This window comes from Manacus candei, unplaced genomic scaffold (genome assembly GCF_025592945.1).
Source record: "Manacus candei isolate 608988 ecotype Guabito, Panama unplaced genomic scaffold, ASM2559294v1 h1tg000037l, whole genome shotgun sequence".
In the NCBI taxonomy this organism is placed as follows: domain Eukaryota; kingdom Metazoa; phylum Chordata; class Aves; order Passeriformes; family Pipridae; genus Manacus; species Manacus candei.
In genome coordinates this window covers 13,846,991-13,866,597 of record NW_026138085.1, presented here as the reverse complement: position 1 = coordinate 13,866,597, position 19,607 = coordinate 13,846,991, and the positions used below count along the sequence as shown (strand labels likewise).

The 19,607-nt window shown below is 41.9% G+C and overlaps 1 protein-coding gene across 2 annotated transcripts in view; it reads right to left on the bottom strand.

The window, feature by feature from the left end:
• ADAMTS2 (ADAM metallopeptidase with thrombospondin type 1 motif 2) overlaps nucleotides 1–19,607 on the bottom strand; it is a 169,123-nt gene that overhangs the window by 20,554 nt on the left and 128,962 nt on the right. For both annotated transcript variants that reach the window (XM_051793541.1, XM_051793542.1), the window contains 6 exons: nucleotides 13,433–13,589; nucleotides 12,475–12,580; nucleotides 10,699–10,842; nucleotides 8,742–8,874; nucleotides 7,133–7,246; nucleotides 230–375 (listed from right to left, as the gene is read on the bottom strand). In XM_051793541.1, coding sequence (XP_051649501.1) covers nucleotides 230–375; nucleotides 7,133–7,246; nucleotides 8,742–8,874; nucleotides 10,699–10,842; nucleotides 12,475–12,580; nucleotides 13,433–13,589 — 800 coding nt within the window. The remainder of the gene's footprint in view (nucleotides 1–229; nucleotides 376–7,132; nucleotides 7,247–8,741; nucleotides 8,875–10,698; nucleotides 10,843–12,474; nucleotides 12,581–13,432; nucleotides 13,590–19,607) is intronic.

Here is a 19,607-nt window from a genome sequence, read left to right as displayed (position 1 = left end):
TTAGCACTTTCAAGATCCCTGTAATGGCAGAACTGCATAAAGGACGGATAAACTGAGAAATAAAGATGATTCATGGCTTGCTAAGAGCCAAAAGTAGAACTTCTGATAGGACAGATTTAACAAGCACCACTCAACACCCTTTACTGCACTGCTGCAGTGGTAATGTAGCAAGGATTCTCACCACTCAGTCACTGCACATCAGGAAGGCACGAGGGGGGTGTGCACTTACTGCGGGTTGTCACACTGCCGTGTCCTGTACTTCACCCCGGTGCCACAGGTGCGAGAACAAGAGCCAAACTTACTCCATGCCCCCCAGTGTCCATCCTGCTTCAGGATGTCTGGTGTGAGCCAGATGCAGTGACCTTTAAAGCAGTGCTGAAAGAGAAAATCAGACGTCAAAACGATTAGACGATTAAATTATGAGAGAAGCTGTGGTACTGCTGATTTAATTTTAGGCACAAACTCTGGATTTTTTTTCATCTTTCCAGCAGAAAGTAGGAAGACTCACTGTTAGATCATGCCCATGATCCCAAACTCATTCAGGTTTTATAAACTTCCATGTCCAGTATGCACATATGTGTGTGGCAGGATTCAAGCTTACCAATTGCATTAAACTGCTCTTAGTGTTACATTCCCTCATCACCTGCCTGCAGTGGGGATTTCAACAGAACTAGTACAGACTCTTTTAAGGGAAATGGCAGAATCCCAAATCTGGGAGGCTAGCAGTAACATTCTCCCTCTGCCATTGCATGCAGCCTCTCCAGGCAGCACCGGCAAGAGCTCTGGCCACGGCACCATCCTGCCCTGCTGCTCCCAACTCCATGTACATATTCCTGCAATAAATGTCATCAGTGAAGTGGCATGAAATTAAAGCCAGCACACATTTTAGACATTAGTGATATTAAATAAAAAACTCTTGTGGTCTCCCTGGAGATCTCATAGTAAACCTGGGCAAAATATCAGAAGCATTCCTTAGGGAGCAGCCCTAGACAGCCCCAGTGCAGCACAGTCCATCACACCCTACCACACTTTCTTTTACCTGGTTTTTAATACACTTATTCTACAGTAGTTGAAGCAGAATTTGCTACATTCCCCAAACCTATAAGGTATGTATACATTTTTTTAAGAGCCTTTACAGCTCCAGTACTGATCACTACTGTCTCCCCTGTTAAAGAAACCTGTCAGTGCCTTTCCACCAATTTCTCCGGTCCCTAATCAAGGAATTTTTTCTCAGCTGGAGTCAGAGAGAATTCTTCTCAAGGATCACAGGTTCTGGCCCTTTCTAGTACTATTTCTGCTTTCATAAAAGTTTACTGATGAAGTGTGGGTGCTGGAAAATATATTCCAGCCCAAGAAACGACTTTGCATGAGACTGTCGCAGTTTGTCTGCGTTAACAGTTACTGTCGGGATGAGAGCTCTGGCTCAGGAGCACAGATGGCTGCAACAACAAGTGAAATCAGTCACTTACTTTCCTTAACATTCAAATCAACAACAACATTTTACACAGCTTAACAAGCCCTGGAACGCAGGAATTTGGCAGGCTGCACAAGCCAAGCATATGGCTAAATGCAGGCTGCCAGCAAAAACAAAATCAGAAGATATATAACAGGAGAGCATTCTTCAGCATAGAGCGATTAGTGATCTGGAAGGCAAATTTAAAAGTGATGGATAGCCATTAATAATGCTGAATTTAAAGAGAGAATCATTAGTAAAATGGTGACAAGGCACAGCTTACTGATTCGCTAATCTGCTCAGTGACTGGCTCTTTATTCATGCAATTTATTTTGGTGCTGATTTGGTTGGACAAGGAGTAGAAGAGATAGTAGAAATTAGATTTCCACTTTTTTTTTCTTTCCCATATCTTCAGATATTCAAAGTCAAAACCTATGAAATAGATAAGTTACCACAAAGCCAATTACACCAATCCTGTTCCAGAGCTGTAATGGGCAGATTTTTCTTAGCTGTTTGACAGAACAAGAGATAATTCAGCAAAGCATGAAAGAAATGCAAAATGCTAATATGTCCTTTGCTTTTTTTGGTTTTGAAGCTTAGAACTGTACCCTTCAGGGACTGTTTACTTATGGTTTTAGAGAGGTTTGTTTGAACAAACAGTTTGAGTTGTGGGGCCCTGTGAAGCCATGGGACCATTCCGAGATGTGGGGGAAGCTGGCAGAGCATCAGCTTGTCAATACAAATTTCAGCTGGGCTTGGAAGCAGATGTGAAGTGACAGCTCCTGATCTGTGCTTGCTCACATATCCCCTTATCACGGTGTAAGTTCCACAGCAGTCAGAAAATCCATTTCAAGAACCATATAGCCTATGTTCATTATATGATGATCCAGAATCCAGTGCTTGGACTCATGCAGGAGGCATTGAGTTTCCCAATCTCTTTTCCCTGTTTTAGCCAAGAATAGCGGGATGTGAGTTTATAACCACCACCAATAAACCCCCTATCTGAGACTGGGACTGGTCCCTGAACTGGAAGGCAAAAGTGGAAAAGTGTTACTGACTTTGCTGCGTAAAGGAAAGAGCAGCACTGGTTTTTACTGGAGAAGTTGGTCAGATGCTGATTGTTGGGAAGCTGAGGCAGAGCTATTAGGAGAGAAGCATTTGTGTAAAATGAGTCATCCCCTGCTCTGCCTTTTTTGTGGATTAAAAGAAAGGAGCCTACAGAAAACAAAATGATTCACAAACAAACCTTACTCTGTGCAGACTCTTGCAAGAAATTGATGAGAAGGTAAACCCAGAGATGGAGAAACCTCCAGTGTAATAAAGGAAGTTAAAGCCAATCCTTCCTATTCCTACTACATTAAATACATAATGAGGTGGAAAACAGCCAATTTCAAGCACTATTCCCTTCATAAACAGGGGGTTTCACTGAAAGAGTGAAGTATATTAAATAAATATTTTTTTTAATTAAAAGAAAAGGTAAATTTAAATCGTTTTCTTAGTGGAAGACAAGATGACTTCTTGCAGTCTCGTCTGTTTTTCTGGCAAACAGGACAGTCCAAAACAAGTGCAATTTCCAGGAGAGGAAGCTTAAATTTCTTGCAGTAAAACATTCCACTGCTGTTTTCAGCAGTTCTTTGAAACAACTGCTGTGGATGCCAAAAAAAGAGCCAGTGTGTTCCTGTGGGCTTAACACATCCGCAGGTCAATTTTCCAAGAAAAGACTTGAAGATCTTGTGTGGGTATCTCTAACTGTTTTATATTGGGCAGCAACAGGCAGTTCTCCTATCTCCTCACTTGACACCCCAGTTATCTGCCAGGTGACCTCTGGTACTGCACCATGGCTGGTGGCCCTCAGCTCTCCCCACTCTCCTGAGATCCTCTGAGGAGAGAGTTACTTATTTATTTGTATTCCCCAACACACGCAGGCTGGCCCGCTCTGCTCCATCTGTTGAGAATAATTAGTTGCAAGGGATGAACTGAAAGCTCCAACACTAAGGACTTCTCTGAGCCAGTAAAAGTTTCTTCAGTGGAGAATCAAGTATTCTCCCTGTTTCTGTGGTGACTAACACAGCTCACACTCACCCATCTGTCTCCTGTCTCCAAGAGAAGCTGAGGTCAGCTTCCTCAGCAGGAAATTATCTGGATTGCTTTGAGTACACATTAGTGTTTTCAGAAACCTCTTTTCTTGGTCCATTTTTCTTCTCAATAATACCTATTTATTTCAATATTTAATCATTCCCTTCCTTTCCTGACAGAGTAAAAAAAAATCATTCCAAGTTTGACTCAGATCATCTCATTAGCACAGAGCAAGCAAAGAGAAGACCTGCTAGGTTTGTGCTGGAACCTTGGCACATGAGCCAAATCCAAGAGCAACATCAGCTTGGTCAGCAGGGTCAGGTACCAGGCTCTTACCTCTCTCCAAGAAAAGGAAAAAAAAGGAGGCTCAGGAGGTGCAAACCTTGGTGTTAGTCACTGCAGCAAGCAGATGGATCTCCTTGCATGAATGACTCTGGGTTTGATTTCTACCCTGTGGAGAGCAGTTTGCTACTTCAGCCAGTATAAATGTCTCCCCAGAAGAGTAATATTTTTTAAAAATGGAATAACAAAAACTGATGATATATTACTTAAGGTTGTCTGGATTCAGAAGCCTGAGGCTAATGGTGAAGCCGACAGAACTGTATACAAGTAAATAAATTTATCAGCTGAAAGCATATGTTTTCTTTCAATCTACAGAATGCTGGGCAGAGTTAAGCTTTGCACAGTTATGTCTTGTCTGCATGGTTTACTATAGCAATTTATGGAGTGTCTTTGACTCCACATGAAGACTGACTTAACTTTACACACAGGAGTCATTTCATGGAAGTTGATGTGACCGTTGCAAGTTATTGCATCATCAAAGCTTCACAAAATTGACAGAATCTTCCCTTTTGCTATTGAGGACTCAATCTAGTTTAAAAAAATCAAGCTGGGAGCAATATAAAATATCGTTTCCTTTAGGATACTGTCAAAATAGTAGTTTTGTTCTCTGGTTGGGAAGCTCGAAGAGAATATTTGATTTTTTTATCTTTAAGCCCAGCAACTTATTAGTTTACTGCCAGTTAACATAATGGTTGTCTGATATCTCCATTTGCAGAAGGAGAATTATTAAAAAGGTTTTGAAATGGCAGAATCTCACTCTTTTGGCACCTTGTTTCAAATAACCATGTGCACAGAAGAGCTTACATACATTTACATATATTTACTTAAGCATAAACACTTATATGTATGCATACCTACACACATATAGACAGCATTAGAAAGTCTAATCTTCCCTTTCTAAGGGTCAGTGCCTGGGTCCAGTTCACAGCCTGGGTGTGCAGAGGCACGACCCTTATCATCCTGCCTGCCAAAAATGTGCTATGGATCTCATGTCTCCCAAGTGGGTGTTCTTGCCCCTTGATCATCAGTTAGGAAGGAGGCAGCTGGACTGGCTTCTCCTCAATAGCATCTGCTAAGTTTGGGAGCAGTTATCAGTTATCTGAACACCACCCTTAGGTGAGAACATCCACCCACCGTGCGCCGTGTTCGTCTCCCCTGCACCACTTTCATTTCTGGCATCGGGTCCCCTCAGCTGCAGCAAAGCCAGGATGTTTCTTTGACACATCAGCAGTGTTGTGATTGGTTTGAGCTTAAAATAGGCCCTGGGAATTAGTGGTATGAAATCATGAAAACTGCAAGTCTCTAAAGCGGGAAACAAATGGATCTTTCTTGAATCAACATCTTTAATTGCTTATGTTTCTGTGCTTTTCTGGGGTTATTCCAAAGAAAATAGTGGATCAAGTTTGAAATTATTTTCCTCTTCCTCATGTGCTGATGAGGTATCGTGGGAGATGTACCCGAAACGAGGCTGCCCCACTGCAACTGAGTCCCAGCTTTGGGGAATAAATGCATTTTACATCCCTGTACTTTCACATAAGAGCCTCTGGTATTGTCCAAATCGGTGCAGAGAGTGAACAGGGGAAAACAAGGGCAGGGATGAAAGGGAAAGGAACAGATGAAAAAGCATTGATCGGATGTGCTTGTATTAAAAATCCCAACAACTAATAAATACCCTGGTCAGATGTTGGGCTCAGATGCACAAAGTCAGCTGTATAACCTTCATAGCTCACGCTATTTAAAAAAATCAAACATTTAGCTCAGACTGCTGAGCCTTATCTAACAAAATTATTTTCATTTTACAACGTTTTCTCAGGTTCTTCTGGAAGGTGGCAGCAAACTTATTTATCAAAAAAACTGGGACAGCTCCCCTGAGAATAAAACAGTCATAGTCCTATCATCTACTGCAGCTTCAGAATGTGCACATACTCTCTTGCATCTCTGCTGAGCTCAAAAGCCTGGCTGTCTGCACAGCTTACTGAAGCCTTGGATCCCAAGTTCCAGTCCAAAGAAAATTTTTACAGCTGAGTTGCATAATATCCTGACAAACTGTTTATAATGGAAGCACTGACAGATCCTTAACTGTAGGGTTGCAAATTCCCCTTTTTCTCCTCATTTCTGTTCACATACTAATATGAATGAATGGCACGGGGAAGAGGGTGATGCAACAAAATGGATATAACTGTATTTTTCAAGGGGGGCTCATGAATATTGTTATGCAAAAATCAAGATACACAAAAGTGAATCCAAATAAACTGTCTAAGATTTTGGACTGCAATTTAAAATATATATAATTTTTTACAATAAGAAACAAAGCTGTTACAACAGGAGTAATTTGAAGAAGAGAAAACCAGAAGGGAGTGGTTTATTTAGAGCGTGACTTGCTGGGGGATTAATTTAACATAACGTTTTCATAAAAAAGACATTCCAAACCATAACAGCAGCTGCTAATACGGTTCATTTATCGCATAAATGATGTCATCCATTGGGTTATAAAAAAATCTTTCCAAGTAGCGACATCTTCCTCTCCCCCTCAGTCACTGCATCCAAAGCCCAGGGAAGCCAGATTTTTTTCAGCAGACTTCAAAGGACTTGGAGTTCAGATGCACTGTGAGCACAGCGTGATCTCCACAGAGGATAACTGAGGTTTGGAGCAGGTCCAGCATGGTTGCTGAGTGGTCAGAGCTGTCTGAGCCTTTGCCACATCACACCATCCCCTCCACAGCTCCTCGTGCCTCCCTTGACTATCATCAAACCAGCAAATCCACCTCCACAAATCTGCCCTTCTCCCCTCATAGTCCCTCTTGGCCATCATGTTGGTTCTCCCTAGCTGGCACTCACCTCCCACATCCATCCTTTCCCCCTGGGAAACTACAGTGGCCTTAGCTTGGCTGTCATCTCCAGGACCTCAGTGCTCTCTGCATCCCTGCACTGGGATACAAGTACAACCCCCTGACATCAAAAAAGTCATAGCAGAGTAGAAATTTCCCCATTTTTTGATTTTACCATGAAGACTTGCCAAGAAGAATTGCCTGAGGAGTGGGTTTGATGGTCACAGACTGACCATGCAGGACACACCAGCCCTCACCCCTGTGTTCTCCCCTCGGCTCCTCACTTGCACTCATGAGATTGCCCCACATCTTAGCCAACTTCAGGTCCTCAAGACAGGTTCTTCTCTTTTTCCTCTTGATTTTAAGAACAGCACCCCCAGCTGCACACAAACACACATGAGCACACGTGCACACCCGGGGCACCCGCTCTCACCTTTCCTGGAGCACACATGGTCCCGTCCAGCGGAGGCCCTTTCTTTGTTTTGCAGAAATAGGGGTTCTCGGGGTGGCTGCACCACAGTTGCTTGCAGGGATCGAATGTGCGGAACTGAAATGCAAGAAAAATCAGAGTGGATGATGCTCTGAGAGAGTTCCCACTGGAAACTGCAACAGAAGTTGCAGCATGGGGGGGGGGGTCCCTTTCCTAGGTGTAAAATGATTAGCACTGGTTCCTGAGGAACAAGGCTATGTCTGTGGATCGAGCATGTTTGAGCTTTCACACAGAATCATCAGTGACTTTGAAGTGACATCCCACCTGCGTGAGATGGAATAAAGTCAGGCAAAAATAGTTTTACACTAGTGACCAAAGGCTGACTGGGCAAGGGGAAAACCGTTTTCCCCGGGCAGTAGGACAAACACAGCCTTTTCTTACAGCTTCTCTGGATGGTGCTGCTTCACTTGGCAAACAAAGCAAAAAATCCTTGAGCACCCATGGCAGACAGAAAAACGAGCTGCTCTGACTGAAGTTCAGGTGTTGTAATTACCTTCTTAGGAGGATGGAAATTTGAGATCAGAACCCTGATCTTATGAATAAATCAGCATTTTATCTACAATGCAAAGGCTTCTATAGGAGAGCAGGAGAATCACCCACCACAAAACATAATAAAACATTATGTCTGGATATGCTCTTGGCTATTCTGAACAAAGACTACTAGAACGCCTCCATTGCCCAGGCTCTGGAGAATGGGTGTAAGAAAAGATTCTCTTTGGTTGGGACTTTCTTCTAAGCCAGCAGCAGTGGGAATTGTGTCAAGAGACAATACTAGAGCTCATGCTCTCTGAAAGTTCTCATCCATTATCTAGAGAGACTGCTCGGCACACATATTCCTGCAGATGGGAATGAAAGCTGAAACATTATGTGTCAGCAGCTGCCACACCAGTTGAAAACATCTCTTTTCATTTAGTGTTTTGCCCTATTTGAGGCCCTGGAGGTGGGAGGCACAGCTCAGCTGCAGAAGACTGTTTTCTGAGGCCGATCCACTGAGAATTGCACTAATCTCGCCTTGCTTTAAATTGAGATTTTGCCTCTTGTTTTCCTCATATACAAGAGCCAACCATGTCATCAAGAGCCCTTGCAAGTTGCTTTACTTGCTGTCATGCTTATTTTCTCTTGCTAGGTATCAAAATGCATCACACTTTCCATAAAACTGGATCATAAAATCATGCTGCCCTGTGCTAGCACTACAAGATGTGCCAGAAAATCCATCTCCTCCACATCTGGGTGGGAGTTTTGTAGCAAAATAACTAGCTGCCAGCAAGAGGAGGCTCAATAATGCAGCAAGTTTGTTTGCTTGAAGTCTACAGATATTTATGAAACTTTATTTATTATTTATTTCTGTCACTCCAGTTTAAAAAAAAAATACAAGATCTATTTAAAATAACTAAAATTTTTTCAACATTCACTTGTTAATCCTTGCTTACAGCTAAGGGGACACAACATCTTTCCTTGTGGGCTTCACTGCTCTGTCCCTATTAAGGACATTTCAGAGACACTTAGAACCCTCCTGGATGAGAAACAGCAGAAGCCAAAGTTAAGTACTCACAGCTGTGCACATCATGTAACCCAAACCAAAATCAAACCGGCACTGCTCATTCATGGAGTAGTGAATTCCTGGCAGCTGTGGAAGGGAAGGCCAGTCATGTTCGAAGGGATCATCACGCAGACAATCATAGGAACTGCAACAGGCAAAAATTACAGTAACAGATGGGGCTGTGAGACTTGCACAGTGTTTGTGGTTTCATTGCCTTTTTGTTCCAAACAAAACAGAGCCTACAATTTCTCAGATGCTGGTTGTGAAGAGCAGCTAATATTGCAATTACACTCACATTCACTTTATCATGTTGTATCCACCTTTAATGGATTCTCTATATATTTTTTTTCTGAAGCCCTTCCTTTGTAATTTCCATTTAGCTTGCAGGTAAATTCCTATCAGTCTCCAGGCTCCTTATGTGAAAGGAATCAAAGGAAGAATCCACATGAGACCAAGAAGAAAAGAAAGTTTAATTAATTTTCCATTTGTGGAATTTCTTGCTGCCTGCAACTGTCTTTCAAGTGAAGTTTCAAAAGCAGAGGCCAGGGTAACCAGCCCAGAGTACCACTAAGCCTGCAGTTTCCCTGTGTCCTTGCTGAGAAGCAGACTAAGTTTTCTTTCTATGTGATGAACGTGGAAGTTTCTCCTCTCCTCCTAAGGAGGGAGGACAGCCTGTAATATATTAGAATTACATGTGACCAAGTCACTTGGGGGACAGAGGACTGGTGCCAGTATTACCAAATGGTTAACACAGTAAAAGCACTGGTTAATTCACAAGACCAACACAGTCCACAGGATCTCTGAAATGTCTCAGAGTTATTTAACAGACATGAGGACACCATACACGAGTCTGTCCTGGCAATCATTAAGGTTGCCTTGAAGATACCAATAGCTGAAAGCAGAATTTTGAGGTTAGATTTACTTCAAAGCAAACCATCGTTCTGCTTTGTTATAAGACATTTTAAAAATAGTTGTATTTAAAAGAATGTAAAGCAGCCCTCTAGGCCAGATGATTTTTATTTAATGACCAAAGCTCTGGAGGATCTTGATAATTGAAACAATCACACTTGCCTCACAATATTTTTATTCCTTATTGCCACACCTAAGATATCTAACATAATGAAAATACGGACAAAAATACTGACTCGTGTTTTCTTCTTATATTTCTCTGCATTTTTCCTACTAATTTTCAGGTTTTACTGCTTATCCTAGTAGTTTTCCCAGATTTTTCTGTACAACTTACACATAAAAACAAGGGGAAGTTTTTTTTTCTGTAAGGAGCAAAATCATGGTCATAAACAATAGAGCTTTTCAGGGAACTCCAGTACAGGCCTAGTACCTGAAGCATCAGGTCAAAAAGGAAGGCAAGGGGCATGGATAAAGCTGTTTAAATGACTTTTTCATTTAGGGTACTTAAAGGAAAACTAGCAACTGAAGAACTAATTCTAGGACCATGTTCTCTCTTTAGATATCTGTTAAAGCCAAAAAAAAAGTCCTGAGGACTTAAAGGGCAGATTTTTGTCTTTAAGCAGCACTATCTTATTATTGACAGGTATCATAAGCAACAAATGGTCCTTGAAGCCAAATATGGAGACACCATGCTGCTGGGTAGCAAAGGCACTCCTCCAGCCAGGGGTTACAGCAGGGAGGGAGGAAAGGTAGCAATGAGATTCACAATAGTGCCTTCTCAACACCCCTGAGAGGACAGTGGATACTCTCTAAATGTCCAGAAAATGAACAGATGTAAACAAAACGCGAACAATTTAAAATTAACTGAAATAAAACTAATTGAAAACTTGTAGTTAGTGGGAAAGAATGTCATTCCTGATAGAGCGTGGAGGGGATTCTGCGTTTGTTTTACTCAACTCCACATGAGTAACTAACAAAAGGGCAAAGCACAAATGCTGGGCGAATTGTTCTGACATGCTTCCTAATTAAAGGGGAGAGGCTACTACTGGCAGCTACTCACTGGAGGTATCTGTTCAGCTCCTGCTGGCTGCAGCGGGACCAGTGGAAGCGGTGGAAGGCGGCCTGCACCAGGGGGGCCATGATGCTGCCCAGGCGCACCTCGTCCCCACATCTGTTCCCTTGGCCGTCGTGCTCCATGCCTAAACTGCCCCGCACAGGAGAGACACAGCACGGTTACATCACAGCTCAGCTCCGAGTGCCCGCGTGCTTCCACCTCCCAAAGGCCACGGGGGTTGATGGCAGCAAGGTGCTGAAGTCCCGTCACTCTTGCCCGCATGAGCAAAGTCATGAGGAGTCAGAGGGTGAGGCTGAACCTGGAGAGCTACTCTGGAAGCACTGACCCTTGAGAGTACTTTCATGCCATTAGCCTAATCTATTTTCAAAAAGACTAAAAATGCCTTTTCTGGGCTCCTGTGAACATGACATTTGTGAGTTACTACAGCTAAATGAATCCACTTCTGAATTATTGAGCCAGTCCACCCTCCAGCAGTACTAATAGAAATTTACTCATGCTCCAATTTGGAGCTATTCAGGAATTCATTTAACTTCTAAAAAAAAAAAATCACACCTTGGCTTAATTCAAAGTATTTTGCAACTGTAGACAAGTCCTTTGCATGGAAAAAAGGAAAGACACCACAATGGAAGCTAGTTCAGACAAGCTGCTGCTATTGCCCAGGAGCAATCCCACATTGTTTAAATGTGAAACAACCTGGAAAGTGTTGGGTACTTTCTAGAAAATTTCCCCAAGTTACAGATATTTTAAGATTTCTTTTTGTCTTTATTATGAATGTGTTTTCTCCTTTCCTTTTTTAGGATCTTATATTGCATTTTTTATGAGCACTCTTGGACCAACATGGGCAGTATCTGTCCATAGTTAATACAAATTAACAGATTGGGGCTGAATGTGACTTGAGGGATTACAAACATTCTTCAGTGGTATCTCTTTAAAAGCTCCCAGTGTATTCTTTCTAATCCTAATTCAAAAATTCTGGAATCAAATACCATCTGGGTATTAAATCTATGTCCCTGTCTAAATAAGATAGGTTTACAGTGATTTCAATACATTTTGGCACTTTCTTGTTCAAAGCCCTTAATAACTCTGATACAAAAAAGAGAAAGGGCCTGCAGGCTTTCTTAGGGAAGACAGAATAGATTGAAACTGTTCAGAAAAAGCCTTCTGGGAACTGTTGTTCTACCAAGAGAAAACAGGAAATCAGCGGGTGTTCTCCACAAACAGGGAAGCGAAAACGATCTGGGAGAAACCAAAGCTCTGACAACTGCTGCCCAATCATTGGTTCTAATAACATCAGTAAGTAAAATGATTGCAGATTTTATATGAAATATATAGAACAGTTGTAACCACAGTGCTTGGCACCTCACTCCTATACAGTATTGTTTCCTTTATCAGCAGTAACATATACAGATGATGTGCTTATTTAGTATGGATGGTTTGCAAGAATCATGTGTTCTACTGGCTCAATGAATTCATGTTTCATCATCATGAGTACTTTACATTTCCACAAGGAGACTACAATACATCATTCAACCTACTCTCCTGGAAGACATTTTGGCATTAGTTCTTTTTTCCATTTGAAAATCCCAAAATATAAAGCTTACTTAAGATCATAAAGAAAGCTTAGCGAGAGCTGAGACCTGAAACTGGAGTTAACCCTGAATATTAGTTCTTTACATCAATGGCATCTTTCCAATGTCACCAGTATTTCTCTATATCAAAGACCTTTAAAGGTACAACACAGATGTCCACAGTTCTACTCACACATGTCCAGTTTCGTGAGCCACCACAAATGCAGATGAAAAACCATCCTCATGGTTGAGAGTGCAGCTTCGGACAGGATGACACATCCCAGTGACTGGAGCGTAGCCTGAGAGAAACACCAGGTGTTTCAGAAAATGAACAATATAGAAAGGCAACGTGGTGGGAAGCTCTAGGGTGAACATCTGTCTTTTGTTGTGACACAAGTATAGTTGGAGTGGTCCTTTCAGGAGACCTCTGCCCCCAAATATTTAACAGTGCTCCCTCATCTATGAAACAGATGTAGCCAGCCTGTTGGACAAATTAAAACTTCCTGGCTCATCCAAGAAAACTCTTGTCACCTCTAGGACCATCCTGCAATTGCTTTTTCCAAGTGCATAAGACAACAGAGGCAAAGGACATCACATGCTGCTGAGTTACAGCTCAGGAGGAGTTCAGTTCAGTTCCAGCCCTCAGGGCAAAACCCCAGCCCTGTGTTGACAGCAGATCTGGCCAACTCAAAAGGAATAGGAAAGCTCTGAGATTTCTCCTCTCTGGTGAAAAACCTGATCTCACAGGAGGTAGAGCTCTGAAAAAAAAGGAAAAAATGGACAGCACTTGGCCCTGCTGTTCCAGACCTCTCTGTAACAATATTTCTTGGCTATTCGCTGTAACACAGCAAAATCTTTGTAACTTTTTAACCACAAAATCTATTCTTTAGTCTTTGGGCATTTCCATTACTGTTTACATACGGATCTCATTTTCTTGGCTTCAGTAAGAGCACAGAAATGATGCAATAAGTAATCAGAAAGAAAGGATAAAATAATAAGTGAAGTAGTTACAGCTGAAACTTATGCAGAGCTCTCGGGGAAAGAAAACACTGACCAAAACCAAGCAAAAGGTAACACAACTAAACTTTGCATGACCAGCCTTTGCTCAGTGATAAACACAAGTGCAAAACAAACGTGGATGTACATCTTACCCTGCATGCCTGATGGACCAAAGTCCTGCCTGGTGAGGAAGATGGCGTGGTCGTGGTACTCCGCGTGCCCAGTGTCGGGTTTCTGCTGCAGGTAGGCCCAGCGACACACGTTCTCCAGGCTTTGTGAAGGGTTCCCAATCTCTATCAGACTCATAGACTGCACACATGCAGGGAAAAAAAAAGGACACCAAGAGTTATTTATTAAAAGCCTGGGATCCAAGTGTAAAACTGAGTGTCCTTTTTCAGCTGTACTTGAATCATTACTTTCAGAAATGGACTTTTTCAATGACTGCCTTTTAAACTGCATTTTCTTTAAACTATTACGCATGTGAAGATCATTCAGAGGGTAGAACATATAGATGTAGCAGCCATATATAGCAGCAGCCCATTCTGTCTGATATAACTGGTGTGCCATTCTCCATATAAACCACACATTACATGGGTGGTGTGCTGACACAGCTTGGCTGGCTCAAATGGTCTGACAAGTTAGATGAAGAGCAAAGGACAATTTTCTTGAACAAGAAAGAGAAAGGTATTTTAAAATCCAACTGCTACATTTGCCTTTTTTTTCCTTTGCAATAGTACTTTTGTAAGAATTCTCAGCTTATTCTACTTAATATTGTGCACAGCTAAGACTTTAGAAAGCTTATTGTATGTGGGATGCTATAAAATGTATGACTAATTGACCTGTCCCAGGCCTTCCAGGATTTTTAAGAACTACATATGTGAACCCTGGCTTTTCATTTGCAAAAATTATATTACCATGACAACACTGTAATCATAACACAAACCACTACAATTTAGATGCTATACTCTAATGCAAGTATTTGTCATTCCAAAATATTTAATGGAGAGCAAAACCTACCCTAGGCCAAAAATAAGAGAGAAGTAATATAATTCGTGTTTAAATACAGATGAATTTGACGTGTCCTCTAATTGAGTGCATGATGGAGTACAGAGAATATTGACTACATGAAACAGAAAATCCTGAAAGGGTTGTGGAAGAACAACTGGAATTGATAAAAGAAGTGTCTGCCAAACTGAGGTCTGATTTTGGCAAAACTAAGATATTAGAATTCTGCAAATGTTCAGAAAAACAAATTAATAAACCAAATAGAGGCTCAGTTTGGATTCTGATACCACTGCGGAATGAAAAAGTTGTAATATAATCCTATGCTGGATCATACTGCTTCCAGCCATCATTCCCTTGGAAATTCAACTAATAACTGTATTTTAAATGGCGGGACAGTTGTGGTGCCTTTATTGCATTTTTGTATATTTATAAGAACAGACTTAAATAAACTTTGAGTCACTATTACAGGGCAAAATCCTTGCTCTTCAAGCAAAAATCCTAGTCAGTTAAACAGAGTTTGACCATTGCTGAGTTCTTCAATAACATCCATCAGTGGTTAACCAAAAACAAACAAGCAAACAAGCACAAAATCTATCTACATCGTCTCCACTGTTCTCATTTCTCCAAAGCCACACAAAAGAGATCAATCTCTTCGAGGAGCTCAGTGAGAAATCTGACTGCAAGACTCAAAAAGTAAAGAATGCTGTAAAATGAAGTTGAGAAGTCTCCACTCGTGTACTGTTTGCTAATAGTTCCTTATCTCACAATGACCTCCCTCTGTACATTGTACCAAACGAAAATCATTAGATCTTATAAGATGCATTGATCAGAAAACAAAGAAAAAATGCACACTATCGACATGTTCTTTGTTTAAGAATATTCAGTTATTTGCAAAGAAATCTCTGACCAAAACACTGATTTTAGTTTGTTTCCAAGCAAATGAAAGGAGCACCAACCAGTTAATGTGGAGCATTGTGAGGGGTTTGCATCCAGCACAGTGGGGATAATGAAGAAAACCCCTTTGGCTTTGTAGGGGAAGCTGAGAAAAAACAAGTCCATAATACATTTCAGTTGACCCAATTTCTTTGCCAATGACACAATTTTAACATCAGAAATTTGGCACATAAAATTGAGCCTTACTGCTCTTTAAGTTGGGAAACGAGGCACCCAGTAGGAAATCCATTATTTTGAGTGTCCATGTCCTACAAATGTAAACAGCGAGTGGAGGTCCTGTGTCAGTGAGGAGGACTTGCAAAGAGAGGGAAAAACTCAGTTCTGCCTGCTGAGTACTCGAAGTCCACTGAGCACTCAAGTCATCTGGCCACTAATCCCTTGTCTTTCCTCACAGTAATGTAACAGCCTGAAAAGAGAAACCCATTTGATTCCTAGCAAATTTTCACCTCAACTCCCACTTTCTGCAATTTGCCAAAGGTTTTCAAATCAGAAAGGCTGCAACGATACTAACAGCAAATCCTGCATGGCCAGAGAACCATCAATCTGGCAGTGAGTCAACCTCACTGGGCTATGAAACTGCTCTGGCTGCAACCAAAGAACCACATATACCATGGTCATCTCCTGATAGTAGGCAGTGGGATGTCCAGGGAAGGGAATTAGAGGAGCACAAGTATAGTGTAGTGTTTCCCTCTAAATAACTTCCAAGGTTCCAGTGGTCTTTGGATCAGAGATTTCCTAAGCCACATATGCCTTTATATTGCATTTTTATCTGCTTTTCTAGCTGCCTTGCCTTTACAGATAAATGCAGCTGTGCTGCAAGAAAGGAGCTCAGGAAATCATGGGACCCAGCAGAGCTTGTTAGCAGACAGGGCAGATGTCATATGTTTTGGAAGGATGTTGTCCAAAAAATTACTCTTGTAGAGATGTCAGATAACACTTGATAGTATTTACTGTTGGAAGTCAATGGGGAGCTTTCATCAGACTCAAGAAAGCCCAACTCCTTATTAAATGGACAAAGCAAAAGGAGAAGGAAGACAAGAGATGAGCTGTGTACAGTAATAAGGACTGTAAGGTAAAATCCATCTTTGTTACACTGCAAACAGAGAAAGTTTGGGGGCCAGCAGGCTGCACATGGAGAAGAGGTGTAGGTGTTACTGTTGGCCAGCAAAGGGCCTGCACTGCCAGGAACACGCAGGTCCTGCAGCTGGCTGGGAGCTCAGACCTGGCTGGGAAGGACCTCTTTCCAAACAGGACAGCAGGCCTGTGGAGAGCATTACTCAGCTGATCAGCAGGAAAACTGCCAATGGAAAGAGAAACTTTCCTTCTCACAGCAAGAAAGGCAAAAAAATCTCTGAACTGCTGATGGAAACAGATGGAGGTGTTGGCCAAGAAGTAGAAAGTGCTCAGCTGGGAGAACATCCCCCAGTCAAGGAGACACCACAGAGGGTTATGAGGACAATCTGCCCTAGAGAATCAGCTGAAGCCCTTTATCTGGGAAACTCAACATCTACCAATGCTTTCCATTTGCCTTCCTTTTTTGATTCTGCCTTCAGTTCTTCTTCACTCCCTTCCTTTGATGGAAGCAGCAGAAAAAAAATTAAAAAAAATAGAAGACAACTGAGCTGCAACTATCATTCATACAGAGAGGCAAAGAAGGGCATTGAGAAAGTGTTGAGAGTCATTAGAGAGGTCTTTGAGCCTTCTTTGCCACCTGTCTTGTCCTTTGGGAAGTTATCAGTGTGGTGTTCAGTTGTCTTGTATGAAGACACTGAAGAACAAGTCACTCAGATACTTGTGGGGATTGTTGGACAAGCGAGAAATATGAGATTTTTTTTTTTCTTTAACGATTTCAAAGTCATCTTAGAAGAAAACTGTGAATTTAGACTATATTCTACCCAAACCTTTGGGGAATGTTCAAGCTGTCAGCCCATGTGAAAGACAGACAAGTATCACCACAAAATGGCAGCTCCCCTTAATGAACTGTTTTATTTATCTGCCATTTGGCATCACTGGGTACAAGTTTGCAAGGGTGTTGATTAGTAGGTACTTGATAAGAACGTAAGAAATTAAGTCTGGTCAGAAGCTTGGTACCTTTCCTAACTCATCCATTAGGTGGTGCTCCAAGAGTACCAACAGAGAAGCTTTGCAGCTCTTCAGTAGCTCCAGGAGGAGCAGAAATTTGTTTAACATGATAGGTTTCAAACTATGGTAGCAAAAGTTGGACCAGAGCAGTGCACACATTCGGGAAACAATTTAACATATGTCTTTCCCTTCTTGAATGTGTAAAGTCTCTGCAAAACACACTGTTTACATTGCTTCTACTTGGCACTCTTATTGTTCATTGGATATTGGATTAGATCTTCTATATTCTTCTCTGATCCTGAACAAGACAAGGAAAAAATAAATAAATACAATTATTGAGTGTCCATGGTAACTGAATGAACAAAAATAGCTCATTCAGCAAACTGTCATTTTACATTCAAAGGATTTGTAAAGCTTTCTTATGGCAGCAGTTTGTAAACATTTTTCAGTCTCTAATTCTGTATAAATGTAAGCAGATCAGGAATACAAAGTACTGTTTATGCTATCAGCCAGCTCCACATTCTTCAAGGTCCCAACAAAACACATTAGGAAATTATAAACTATGAGTCTAATACATAAATAAAGGAATTCAACAATTCACCCAGATAAAAAACAGGAGGGACAATATCTCTTCTCTTTATCCCTACCCTAAGCATATGAAAACAGTGCAAAAACATGAACAGCAGCCAAAATGCTGTATAATAAGTAGGTTCTGGCCTTGCAACTCAGTTCAACTCAGCCTGTGCAGAACTGGTTTGGCCACACTGGAGATGGCCAAATGTTGGGGTCAACAACTCCATCTTTAGACACGTTTGTGTAGCACACTGCAAAATCAGGGCTTGATTCCTGCTCATTCTTTCAGGTCTTTTGCATCTACCAATGTCAGTGGAAAACTAAGATACTCAATTCACATCAGTGACCTTCTAATACAAGGAGAGGCTGGAGAAGAGGAGGCTGGAGAAACTCTCAACGAATATAAGTAGCTACTGGGCAGGGAATAAAGATGACTGAGACAGAGTCTTCTCAGTAATATCCAGAGAAAGGACAAGAGGCAATAGGCAAGAAAAAAAGCCTTTAGGAGTGTTACTGTAGTTTTACTATAAAAATGGCCAAACATTGGGAAGGGTTGCCCAGAGTCTCTGGAAATATTCAAAATACAGCTGGGCAAGGTCCTGAACAAGCTGCTCCAAAAGACCTTGTGTTGGGCAGGGGAGTTGGACTAGATGGTGCCCAGAGGTCCATTCCAAGCACAGCTGTTCTGTGACCATAATGTGCAGCTAAGAACCTCCTTGCATTGCCAGGCGCAAATGCTCTCAGCCAGAGTTTTGGCACTTTCCTGGGAAAAGTGGAGATAGGTGGAGGCACTCATCCCTTTCCCTCCATCCAGGGCCAACAGCAAAATGGTAAGGATGAACACCAGATTTAAGGGGTAAACCTGGTTTGTCCTTCCAGGGCCTCCCACTGGGAAACAGAGAGAAGAAACTGATTCAGATCAAAGCAGCACTTTCCATCCTGGCTGAACCAGGAAAATCTTCCTTGCTTGTATCGAGCTTAGACATGAAAAGGTCAGATGGCAGAGATAGAGAGCATCATTTTATGAAAATATCAAAGGTAAAATCTTGTCCTGAATGAAGGCAGCAGGAGCTCTGCTAACATCTCAGACATACACAGTTGAAAAACCCTTCTCAGTTAACCGTCCTGTCCTGTGAGATTTTAGGCATCCAGCCCACAGTACCTTCTTCCTGACCTGCCATCTTAAAGCCATTTGGATTTTCTTCCCTCCCCTAATCTTTTTGAAAGGCTCTCTGCCTTGGTGGTCAGGTTCCTCTTTCAATTTGACCAAAGTAACACACAACCAGAGTCCAACCACTCATTCTGGGGCCAACACTGGTTTATAGCTTACGTGGCTTTTCTCTCCTTACTGGTTGCACTTCCAGATGAGTATGGAGCAGACACACCACCTCTCAGCCTATCCCACCCTGCTCCAGCCTGAATACAGGTGGCTCCAGCAGCGCATGTTGCTCCAAAGGAGAGTTCAGGGGTTCCTGCACTGCCTCATTCACATTTCCCAAGAAATAACCCTCACAAATCCTCAGGTGGCTGCATTGATTGAAACCCCTACAGTTCCTGAAAAAGTCTGATTTTTTTTCATTAATCACTGTATTAATTACACCCATCCCAGCTAATGTGTGTGCTTTTCCCTGTACTGTGCAAGGGCAGCTCATCTGCACACAGAGTCACCATTGTCAATGGACAGAGCGTGGGGCTGGAGCCAGGAATTTATGA